We start from the raw sequence: 13,133 nt of genomic DNA, 5'->3' as shown, positions 1-13,133 counted from the left end.
GGCCCGCCCGTTCCCCAGACCTGAATCCAATTGAGCACATCTGGGACATCATGTCTCGCTCCATCCACCAACGCCACGTTGCACCACAGACTGTCCAGGAGTTGGCGGATGCTTTAGTCCAGGTCTGGGAGGAGATCCCTCAGGAGACCATCCGCCACCTCATCAGGAGCATGCCCAGTCGTTGTAGGGTGGTCATACAGGCACGTGGAGGCCACACACACTACTGAGCCTCATTTTGACTTGTTTTAAGGACATTACATCAAAGTTGGATCAGCCTGTAGTGTGGTTTTCCACTTTAATTTTGAGTGTGACTCCAAATCCAGACCTCCATGGGTTGATACATTGGATTTCCATTGATTATTTTTGTGTGATTTTGTTGTCAGCACATTCAACTATGTAAAGAAAAAAGTATTTAATAAGATTATTTATTTCATTCAGATCTAGGATGTGTTGTTTAAGTGTTCCCTTTATTTTTTTGAGCAGTATATTATACTATACTATATTATACACTGTATTATACTATACTAAATTATACTATACTATATTATGCTATACCATAATATATTATAATATACTCTACTATATTATACTATAATATACTGTATTGTACTATACTAAACTATATTATACTATACTATACTATCATTTACATTACATTCATCTGAATGCTCAAGGTGATTGTATCATTACTATAGCCTGCAAATGTCTCTCAGAGTTACTTTCACATGTTTAAAAACAATGTATAGAAATTCACTGTGAAATTACAGCATAGTATAGTAAAGTATAGTACATCATAGTATATTGTAGCATAGCAAAGCATCAGAGGGGTTGGGTTAAATGCGGAAGACACATTTCAGTTGAAGGCATTCAGTTGTACAACTGACAAGGCATCCCCTTCCCCTTTCCTATAGTATAGTATAGCATAGTAAAGTACAGCAGAGTATAGCATAGTATACCATAGTATAGCATAGTATAGCATAGTTTAGCATAGTATAGTATTGTATAGTATAGCCTAGCATAGTATAGCACAGTATAATATTATGATCAAATATCACTCACAGATGCAGGCTCTCTGGTCGATGTCCAAACGGAAGCCCATTCTGCAGAAACACTCGTAGGTCCCCAGGGTGTTCACACAGTAGTGTTCACAGACAGAACTCTCTGCCAGGCACTCATCAATATCTGACAAGACCACAAAACAATAGGAAGTACTTTGAATATTTAGAAGGTACTATACAAGTGTTCTATTTGCATTATCAAAACTAGTACAATGAGTTATTAGACACTGTCAATGCATAATCATCTTCTCTGTGATCGATCATCAATTTTGACTGCCACGGCCAAATGGGGGCCTAAACATGCCCCTTCATGTCTATCAAATCAAATCAAATGTTCTTTGTCACATGCTCCGAATACAACACCTTACAGTGAAATGCTGACTGACAAGCCCTTAACTAACAATGTGGTTCAAGAAATAGAGTTAAGAAAATATTTACTAAATAAACTAAAGTAAAAAATAAAATAAAAAGTAACACAATAAAATAACAGTAACGAGGCTATATACAGGAGGTACTGAGTCAATGTGGAGGGGTACAGGTTAGTTGAGGAAATTTGTACATGTAGGTAGGGGTAAAGTGACTATGCATAGATACTAAACAGTGAGTAGCAGCAGTGTAAAAACAAAAAGGGGGGGGGCATTTGATGAATTGTTCAGCAGTCTTATGGCTTGGGGGTAGAAGCTGTCAAGATTCTCTAGATCACTGTGTTGAATTTCATACTAACCGTACTTAACATTCAGTCACCTCTGTCTTATACAATAATGTCAACTCAATCCAGAGTCAATTTAGACCAAGATAATGAGTGGATGCTGGTCAACGTATTATCCTCTTACCATTGCAGCCACAGCCGTCTGCGTGGAGCCTGTAGCCAGCCTTGCAGCTGCACTCATAGCCCCCTGGGTAGTTCTTACAGAACTGACTGCAGCACGCCTCCCCACTCTCACACTCATCACTGTCTGGGGAGGTACAACAAAAGATGATTGTTCATTTGGACACGCAACGGAAAACATTTCAAGACATTTTGCAACGGAAATTGAAAAGGAGCACTTCAAGTCCAGGTAGTCCCTACCTGTTTCAGAAGAAATATACAGTACCAGTCAAAAGTTTGGACACACCTACACATTCAAGGGTTTCTCTTATTTGTAGTATTTTCTATATTGTTGAATAATAGTGAAGGCATCAAAACTATGAAATAACACATATGGAATCATATAGTAACCAAAAAAGTGTTAAACATTTCAAAATATATTTTAGATTCTGCTTTTCCTTTTCTCCGCGGTCCAACTCATCCCAAATCATCTCAATTGGGTTGAGGTCGGGTGATTGTGGAGGCCAGGTCATCTTATGCAGCTATCCATCCCTCTCCTTCTTGGTCAAATAGCCCTTACACAGCCTGGAGGTGTATTTTGAGTCATTGTCCTGTTGAAAAACAAATGATTGTCCCACTAAGCGCAAACACGATGGGATGGTGTATCGCTGCAGAATGCTGTGGTAGCCATGCTGGTTAAGTGTGCCTTGAATTCTAAATAAATAAGACAGCGTCACCAGCAAAGCACCATCACACCTATGTGGAGATCATCCATTCAACTACTCTGCATTTTACAAAGACATGGCGGTTGGAACCAAAAATCTCAAATTTGGACTGATCAGACCACAGGACAGATTTCCACCAGTCTAATGTCCATTGCTCGTGTTTCTTGTCCCAAACAAGTCTCTTCTTCTTATTGGTGTGCTTTAGTAGTGGTTTCTTTGCAGCAATTCGACCATGAAGGCCTGATTCACACAGTCTCCTCTGAACAGTTGATGTTGAGATGTGTCTGTTACTGTTGAGATGTGTCTGAACTCTGTGAAGAATTTATTTGGCCTGCTATCTAAAGTGCAGTTAATTGTTTTTTGCGACTGCACTTGAAGAAACTTTCAAAGTTCTTGAAATTTTCCGCATTGACTGACCTTCATGTCCTCTTAAGGATCCGACCCTTTTTTCAATTTTCGCCTAAAATGACATACCCAAATCTAACTGCCTGTAGCTCAGGACCTGAAGCAAGGATATGCATATTCTTGATACCATTTCAAAGAAAACACTTTGAAGTGTATCAGATATGTCTATGTCCTGGGATTGTTTTGTTTGTTACTTACAACCTTATGCTAATCACATTAGCCTACGTTAGCTCAACTGTCCCACGGGTGATACCGATCCCGTTGAGCAGTGGTTCACAAACTTTTTATAGTCCCGTACCCCTTCAAACATTCAACCTCCAGCTGCGTACCCCCTCTTGCACCAGGGTCAGCGCACTCTCAAATGTTGTTTTTTTGCCATCAATGTAAGCCTGCCACACACACACACACACTATACGATACATTTATTAAACATAAGAATGAGTGTGAGTTTTTGAACACAACACGGCTCGTGGGAAATAACAAAGAGCTCTTATAGGACCAGGGCATAAATAATAAAATAATAATAATCAATAATTTTGCTCTTTATTTAACCATCTTACAACCTTAATTGTTCATCAAACATTTTGTAACTCACCACAGGTTAATGAGAAGGGTGTGCTTGAGAGGATGCACATCACTCTGCAATGTTGGGTTGTATTGGAGAGAGTCTCAGTCTTAAATAATTTCCCACACACAGTCTGTGCCTGTATTTAGTTTTCATGCTAGTGAGGGCGGAGAATCCACTCTCACATAGGTACGTGGTTGCAAAGGGCATCAGTGCCTTAACAGCGCGAATTACCAAGGCAAGAAACTCGGAACACAGCCCTATCCAGAAATTTGACAGTGGCTTCTGATTGAATTAAATTTTCACAGAACCGCTTGCTGCAATTTTGATGAGGCTGTCTTGTTCAGATATCAGTAAGTGGACTGGAGGCAGGGCATGAAAGGGATAACAAATCTAGTTGTTTGTGTCGTCCGTTTCGGGAAAGTACCTGCATAATTACGCACCCAGCTCACTCAGGTGCTTCGATATATCACATTTGACATTGTTCGTAAGCTTGAGTTCATTTGCACACAAAAAAATCATACAATGATGGATAGACCTGTGTGTTGTCCCGTTAATGCAGACAGAAAGGAGCTCCAACTTCTTAATCATAGCCTTAATTTTGTCCCGCACATTGAATATAGTTGCGGAGAGTCCCTGTAATCCTAGATTCAGAACATTCAGGCGAGAGAAAAAACATCACCCAGATAGGCCAGTCCTGTGAGAAACTTGTCATCATGCAAGTGGTCAGACAAGTGAAAATTATGGTCAGTAAGGAAAACTTTAAGCTCGTCTCCCAATTTAAATGAGTGTGTCAATACTTTGCCCCTTGATAACCAGCGCACTTCTGTATGTTATAAACGCGTTACATGGTTGCTGCACATATCATTGCATAATGCAGAAAATACACGAGAGTTCAGGGGCCTTACTTTAACAAAGTTAACCATTTTCACTGTAGTGTCCAAAACGTCTTTCAAGCTGTCAGGCATTCTCTTGGTGGATGCTGCAGTGTACCCAAGTGGCGTTGGGAGCAACTGCTTGTACGCGCGTTACCACTCCACTATGTCTCCCTGTCATGGCTTTTGTGCCATCAGTACAGATATCAACACATCTTGATGACCAAAGTCCATTTGATGTCACAAAGCTGTCCACTACATAAAAAATATTAGAGGTCGACCGATTAATAGGAATGGCCGATTAATTGGGGCCGATTTCAAGTTTTCATAACAATCCGTAATCGGCATTTTTGGACACCGATCATTGCCGATTACATTGCACTCCACGAGGAGACTGCGTGGCAGGCTGACTACCTGTTATGCGAGTGCAGCAAGGAGCCAAGGTAAGTTGCTAGCTAGCATTTAACGTATCTTGTAAAAAACAATCAATCTTAACATAATCACTAGTTAACTCCACATGGTTGATGATATTTCTAGTTTATCTAACTTGTCCTGTGTTGCATATAATCGATGCGGTGCCTGTTAATTTATCATTGAATCATAGCCTACTTTGCCAAACAGGTGATTTAACAAGCCCATTCGCGAAAAAAGCACTGTCGTTGCACCAATGTACCTAACCATAAACATCAAAGTCTTTCTTAAAATCAATACACAAGTATATATTTTTAAACCTCCATATTTAGTTAATATTGCCTGCTAACATGAATTTATTTTAACTAGGGAAATTGTGTCACTTCTCTTGCGTTCTGTGCAACAAAGTCAGTGTATATGCAGCAGTTTGGGCCGCCTGGCTCGTTGCGAACTGTGTGAAGACCATTTCTTCCTAACAAATACAGAAGTATATTTTTTTAAACATGCATATTTAGTTAACAGAAATCCAGGTTAGCAGGCAATATTAAACTAGGGAAATTGTGTCACTTCTCTTGCGTTCATTGCACGCAGAGTCAGGGTATATGCAACAGTTTGGGCCGCCTGGCTCGTTGTAAACTAATTTGCCAGAATTTTACGTAATTATGACATAACATTGAAGGTTATGCAATGTAACAGGAATATTTAGACTTATGGATGCCACCCGTTAGATAAAATATGGAACGGTTCCGTATTTCACTGAAACAATAAACGTTTTGTTTTCGAAATGATAGTTTCCGGATTTGACCATATTAATGACCTAAGGCTCGTATTTCTGTGTGTTATTATATTATAATTAAGTCTATGATTTGATATTTGATAGAGCAGTCTGACTGAGAGGTGGTAGGCAGCAGCAGGCTCGTAAGCATTCATTCAAACAGCACTTTCGTGCGTTTGCCAGCAGCTTTTCGCTGTGCTTTAAGCATTGAGCTGTTTATGACTTCAAGCATATCAACTCCCGAGATTAGGCTGGTGTAACCGGTGTGAAATGGCTAGTTAGTGGGGTGCGCGCTGATAGCGTTTCAATCGGTGACGTCACTCGCTCTGAGACCTTGAAGTAGTTGTTCCCCTTGCTCTGCAAGAGCCGCGGCTTTTGTGGAGCGATGGGTAACGATGCTTCGAGGGTGGCTGTTGTCGATGTGTTCCTGGTTCGAGCCCAGGTAGGGGCGAGTAGAGGGACGGAAGCTATACTGTTACACTGGCAATACTAAAGTGCCTATAAGAACATCCAATAGTCAAAGGTATATGAAATACAAATGGTATAGAGAGAAATAGTCCTATAATTCCTATAATAACTACAACCTAAAACATCTTACCTGGGAATATTGAAGACTCATGTTAAAAGGAACCACCAGCTTTCATATGTTCTCATGTTCTGAGCAAGGAACTTAAACGTTAGCTTTTTTACATGGCACATATTGCACTTTTACTTTCTTCTCCAACACTTTGTTTTTGCATTATTTAAACCAAATTGAACATGTTTCATTATTTATTTGAAGCTACATTTATTTTATTGATGTATTATATTAAGTTGAAATAAAAGTGTTTATTCAGTATTGTTGTAATTGTCATTATTACAAATAAATAAATACATTTTAAAAAACGGACGATTAATCGGTATCGGCTTTTTTTGGTCCTCCAATAATCAGTACCGGTGTCGGCGTTGAAAAATCACAATCGGTCGACCTCTAAAAAATATCCTCTCATGTTGTCCTGGTTTCCAGTGGTTTGCAGAAGAGGATGTCTTCCTTAATTGACCCTCCATAAACGTAACGGACATATACCAAGAGCTGTGCCAGGCCCGCCACGTCTGTTGACTCATCCAGCTGTAACGCTGTGGCTTGTGTGCAAAGCAGTAATTGTTTCAAAATATCTTCTGCCATGTCACTGATGCGTCGTGAGACAGTGTTGTTTGATGAAGGCATTGTCTGTATAGTTTTTTGGGCCTTTCCCCCCAGCATTGTCCCAGCCATATCCACAGCAGCAGGAAGAATTAAGTCCTCCACAATAGTATGGGGCTTGCCTGTCCAAGCTACTCGGTAGCTCACCATATAAGGTGCTTCTAGACCCTTCTTATTAATGGTATCTGTTGCTTTTATACATGTCTTACTACTTGAAAGTTGTCTTTATTCTCGCCCCAAAAAACTCCCGTGGCTTATTTGTCAAATACAGGTTACCTGTATTTAACATTGTGTTGTTATTTCACTGAACACTAGATGGTTTAATTTTATTTTTGGCAGCGAAAAGAGGCTACTCAGGCCAGAAAAAAAACTCACCCAAATGTATAGACCCGCTGGAAAATATAAATGAACTGTTTGAAAATGTGAAGAAAAAATACATTAATAATTGTATAATAATAATTTAAAAAAAAATGAATCACATTTTTATTTGGCATACCCCTGACGGCATTGCGTGTTCCCATTTTTGGAATACCTGCCGTAGAGGATGGACTGTCGTTTCTCTTTGCTTATTTGAGCTGTTCTTGCCATAAAATGGACTTGGTCTTTTACCAAATAGGGCTATCTTCTGTATACCAACCCTACCTTGTCACAACTCAACACAGCTCAAACGCATTAAGATGAAAAGAAATTCCACAAATGAACTTTTAACAAGGCACACCTGTTGATTGAGAGAATGCCAATAGTGTACAAAGCTGTCATCAAGGCAAAAGGTAGTTACTTTGAAGAATCTCAAATATAAAATATATTTACATTTGTTAAACACTTTTTTGGTTACTACATGATTCCATATATGTTATTTTATAGTTTTGATGTCTTCACTATTATTCTACAATGTGGAAAATAGTGAAAATAAAGAAACCCCTTTGAATGAGTAGGTTTGTCCAAACTTTTGACTGGTACTGTATATATTTGGTGCTTAATGAACAAGACCCATATTTTATCTGTTCCTTCTATACTCGCCGTAGATTAAAGAATGAAATTGACTAAATGAGAATGACTAAACCAGGAGTTTTTCCTTACCTTATGACCTGACCAGGAAAAACTCTGATAAGCTCTGACATTGATGACCCAACAGAGAGTACCTACCCACACAGGTCTTCCTGTCCTCAGCCAGTTGGTATGCTTGGTTACAGGAGCAGAGAGGTCCGTTGGTGGTGTGTTCACAGTGGTGGGAGCATCCTCCGTTGTTCTTCTCACAGCTGTTCACTATCTCCATCTCAATACCTGCAAATAGGAGGATACAACCAGTGAAGTGAAGGCTGGCACCCAACAACAGTATCCATTTGCAATAAACCAAAACATTAGCCATCTTTCACACATTAGCTTCACAAGAACATACTACAATTAGGGTCAGGGAGATTTTCCTGATCATGTCACCTGACCAGGACAAACTCCTGACCTTAGTTATAAGTCTACGACGAGGGACCCAGACTTCTTTTTGGCCCTAACTATGATATTACACAACTGTGATTTTGCCTGCTTTAGTTGAATTTACTGATTGTAAGTCGCTTTGGGTAAGAAGAGCATCTGCTAAATGACTCTAACGTTAATGATCATGTGTACTCACGGTAGCACTGTTTGCCGTCAGAGCCCAGCTCAAAGCCAGGGTTACACACACAGCTGAAGGAGCCCTGGGTGTTGACACAACGATGGGCACACATGGCCTGGCCCGAGCTGCACTCATCTATGTCTACAAAGGATAGCATGAGATACTGTAAATCAATAGGGCACAGTCACAAAGCACAAGCAGAGATTATATTACAGGGATCCCATTTTTATTGATATGAGGCTATGAATGAGGCTAGGAATATAAGCTAGGTACAACATGACCACTTCCTCTGTTTCCGAGGGGCTGAAAATGCTTCTGGTTAAGAAATGTACTTGTGGGTCAGTGATCTGCTCTTGACCTTTCATCATAGTAATGCTAAAGCACAAGCCTGGTGGTGGGCTGCTCTGGGTGATTATGAAGCATACAAACACACACACGCACACACACACACACACACACACACACACACACACACACACACACACACACACACACACACACACACACACACACACACACACACACACACACACACACACACACACACACACACACACACACACACACACACAGAGAGTGTTGTGTTTAATGAAGTTGCCTGAACCCTATAGCCTTCTAGCCACCCCATGTTATAGTAGTAGCTTCCAGCCATAGCATTAATCAGCTTTAGGCCCCACACACACAGACAGCACAGCTCCAGTCATGGTACATACGGCCCCAGAGGGCTGGGTCATAAAGTCTCAGCTCTAATGGCCCCGGGACAATGGCAACTCTGATGAATGCTACCTTTGTTTTGTCCTGGAGCACTGATTTTGGAGAATAACAAACGTTTACGTTAACGGAGTGTCAGTTAAACCACCATTAAAACTCAATGTTCACAACGTTCATGAGATGGATAGAGGCGATGGCTATGATTTTTCAGTGGCCAGTTCTCAATGAGGGCTTTAATGGACTAGGCTTGCTTTCTTAAGAGGGTTCAGGGTGGTGGAGATTTATAGACAAGTTCGTAAAAGTCTCTTTCACTCTAGGACATTTCTGGGAATGTTGTCTGCATGTAACAGCATATTGAAATATGAGAACCATAGTTTGTGTGTGTGTGTGTGTGTGTGTGTGTGTGTGTGTGTGTGTGTGTGTGTGTGTGTGTGTGTGTGTGTGTGTGTGTGTGTGTGTGTGTGTGTGTGTGTGTGTGTGTGTGTGTGTGTGTGTGTGTGTGTGTGTGCATATCAGCGCATTTCCAGACATACTGTACATGTGTGTGCTCTTACCCTCACAGCCCTGGCTGTCTCTGGCCAGTGTGTACCCAGGTCTGCAGCTGCACTCTGCTTGACCATCCACAGAACGACACAGCTGAGCACAGCCTCCATTCCTGTCCACACAGGGGTCCCTCACTGACAGACAGACAGACAGACAGACAGACAGACAGACAGACAGACAGACAGACAGACAGACAGACAGACAGACAGACAGACAGACAGACAGACAGACAGACAGACAGACAGACAGACAGACAGACAGACAGACAGACAGACAGACAGACAGACAGACAGACAGACTTTATGACCTTCATGTAACTCAGTGTCAATTTGCTGAGAAAGTTTTACTTAGTCATGTCCTGGTCATGCTAAAACCGAAGCCTGCCTCCTGTTCTTTATATGTAACTCTTTGCTCTCCATTCTAACATAAAGATACTATTGTTGTAACTGTAGGGAAGTCAGAGCAACATGTCCAATGTAGTCAAGACTCACACTCGCAGTGCTTCCCATCCCTCTTCAGCTGGTAGTTCATACGACACTCGCACTTGTAGTGGTCGTTGCCCATGTCCACACACTTCTGTTCACAGCCGCCATTCTTCACCGAGCAGGAGTTCACAGCTTCATAGTTGGGACAGACAGAAAGACAGACACAAGAAATGAACAACTTCACATATGACAGACTAGAGAAAAACATTTCTGTGTGCAAATGAAATGATGTGGCAACTGTCAGGAGAGAGGTATTCGACAGCATGGTGAGGTAGTTAGAAATGTAGGATCTTAATGTAATCACTCTTTTGTTGCTGAGAATTTTCTGCACAGCAGGAAAAGCAAACTTGTATTGTATTTGAGTTTTAAAAAGGCTTCTAAAGATTGTAATCTCCACTTTGAAATTTCAGACTTCATTTGCCCTAACAAAAAATGTATCAACCCCTACAAAAATGACCATTAATTATAATAACATTTTCTGTTGCTGCAGGATTATTTTCATGCTGTAGCAAACTATCTCAAATTAAGATCCTACATCTGTACTTTCGCTAATGTTGTCTTTGATCACCATTTGGTGAGTAAACGAGCAACCCTTCCTAGAGAGCTGTCACTAAAGTGTGAATCCAAAGAAGGAAGAACCATATTGTGGGCTACAACAACGTTGGACCAGCTCCATCTTTTCACAACACCATAATGGGAACTTGTGATTACAGAAAGCTCTAAAGACTGGAAATTGGAAAATGACGGTTCCAGGTTCCAGCTTCTCCAGAGGGTGCCCCCGGTTGGGTTCTAATGATCTTTCCATCCGTGAGTATCCCTCTTATGATTTACTCCTGTGCTGAATAAGGAAGTCAGTGCTGGGCCTTCAGGGTGCCTTAAAGACAGACCCGAATACACAGATGGCCTGTAAAATCAGAGGGGGAAAGGTTTGCTTTAACTGTGATGACTTCAGCAGACGCAATTAGGAAGCCAAGCAGAGACACCTCCCCTCTCATCCCCCTCATCCCTCAACCACCACCCACCAATCCTGAGTCTACACACAGGGCTGGAGACGACAGTGAACTTTGTCTTCACTAACACTAATGCTCCCACACAAGTGATATTTGATAAGGTTTTATTGATTATAGGGAGCAGCAAATAGTGAGAGCATTACCTTTTTCTACAGTTCTTTTTTGTCCAGCTCCTGTGCCAATAGGTTGGACCTACATAAACACTCTAATTTCCAACGTTGGGAATCTAAAACCTTCTCTTGTCCTCCTTATGGAGCCTCAAGTACTTGATGTAGTTTCCCATCACTACAGACCAACTGGTAGTCATGTGGTGGAGTAGCTGTGTTCTCTCACATTGGAACTGTGTGCTGGAGACACAAAACAGAGACACTTTCTCCAGTGGTGGAAGTGTGAATCGTGGTCCAGTCTCCTGGAGTTTCAAAGGCAGCACCAGATGTTAGCCTTGTTAGCTACGCAGGCGCAAACCAAAAAGTAGCGTCATTCGAAATGGCAAGAAGCAAAACCTACTTAAATGAATTAGGTAGTAAGCTACGGAACAGATGATGGAAAATGTGTGGAGGAGATTGTTTGGTGAACTGTGCTTGTGTAATGAGTAACCTTGACTGAGACCTGAGTATTAGCTCTCAATGCCTAAACCAATGCCTTTAACTCAGAGGGCTAACTTTAACTCAGAGGGCTAACATCATCTTGAGTTGTGCTGACGACCGGGATCGAATCTGGTCTCACACGGTCATTACTCACCGATGCAGGTCCTTCCATCAGTGTGCATGCGGAAGCCCTGGCTGCACTCACAGTGGTAGGAGCCTACCGTGTTCACACAGGTCTGCTGGCAGCCGCCATTCAGCTCCTCACACTCATTCACGTCTACAGGGGAGACAGATGGACAGACAATCAAACCTGGGTTCAAAAGGTATTTGAAATTGTTCAAACTTTGAGCCTGCATGGAGTGCCAGATGGGCGGAGTTTCTACTTTTGGTCGTATTCCATTGGTTCCTTTGAGCCAGGCAAGCTGATAAAGGTATTTGAATGATTTCGCATACTATTTGATCCCAGGTCTGCAGACAATATTCTCAGACACTCTCAAAGCAAGAGTGCTGCCGAACAAGTTCATTTTAATAGGAGTAGGTTGTGCCAGTGAATTCCCTCTATGTACATTGATGAAGGAAGTTTGAAGGAATGCTTTATTATGATGGAATAATACACAAACCTTTAGACAACATTTGTGACTTGAGCACTCTAACAGACATGAACCAAAAAAGAACCACATTCATTAGGAGGCTAACATGTGTGTTACAGTATGTGTCCCAAATGGCAACCTATTCCCTATATAGTGCACTACTTTTGAACAGAGCTCTATGGGGCCTGGTCAAAAGTAGTGCACTAAATAGGGAATAGGATGCTATTTGGGATGTAATGTTTTCATGGGTGTTCCAGAGGAGAGTGTTAAGGCCCAAGTTATAGCGATGCTTGTCATGACCCATGACCGTGTCACACTTAGGAATGCAGTAAAAATGTTACGGCACTGAAGTTCTTTTTTGTTTGACAACAATCTCTGTGAAGCATAGTTGGACGCTGACGCAATAATAAGGTTGGCTTGATGATGGAAGTGATGACTTCACGAGAGACTGTTTCAGGAACACAATGTTTATGACCCATTTATAGACTAACACACCACTTTGATACAATTAAATCAACCATTAATATTGAATCACCAATTGGACACACATTCTCTTCATCAGTGCGTACAGCGCTTTGCTGTTAACTGTAATGACTAGGACCAGGAGTATGTTCTTACCACATGACCTGATTAGGAAAAACTCATGGGCCCTACATATAGCCCTCTGAATTGGAGTGCAGAGTTCTTCCTGGTCAGGTGGTCAGGAATTCCTCTAGTCCTAGTAATGATGATTCCCCACTGACACTCTTTCAACACAGGTTGTCTACTATGCAGCAGAACTGAGTGTTTAGGA

The 13,133-nt window shown here is 41.4% G+C and overlaps 1 protein-coding gene across 1 annotated transcript in view; it reads right to left on the bottom strand.

The window, feature by feature from the left end:
* Positions 1 to 13,133, bottom strand: part of LOC106612564 (multiple epidermal growth factor-like domains protein 6) — a 112,872-nt gene that overhangs the window by 55,004 nt on the left and 44,735 nt on the right. Inside the window, exons 6-12 of the mRNA XM_014213832.2 lie at positions 11,905 to 12,027; positions 10,160 to 10,285; positions 9,680 to 9,802; positions 8,433 to 8,555; positions 7,952 to 8,089; positions 1,892 to 2,014; positions 1,060 to 1,182 (exon numbers count right to left, since the gene is read on the bottom strand). Coding sequence (XP_014069307.2) covers positions 1,060 to 1,182; positions 1,892 to 2,014; positions 7,952 to 8,089; positions 8,433 to 8,555; positions 9,680 to 9,802; positions 10,160 to 10,285; positions 11,905 to 12,027 — 879 coding nt within the window. The remainder of the gene's footprint in view (positions 1 to 1,059; positions 1,183 to 1,891; positions 2,015 to 7,951; positions 8,090 to 8,432; positions 8,556 to 9,679; positions 9,803 to 10,159; positions 10,286 to 11,904; positions 12,028 to 13,133) is intronic.

Source organism: Salmo salar, chromosome ssa09 (genome assembly GCF_905237065.1).
Source record: "Salmo salar chromosome ssa09, Ssal_v3.1, whole genome shotgun sequence".
Classification (NCBI taxonomy): Eukaryota; Metazoa; Chordata; class Actinopteri; order Salmoniformes; family Salmonidae; genus Salmo; species Salmo salar.
The sequence above is the reverse complement of the archived record's forward strand: the minus strand, read 5'-3'. Positions and strand labels throughout refer to the sequence as shown.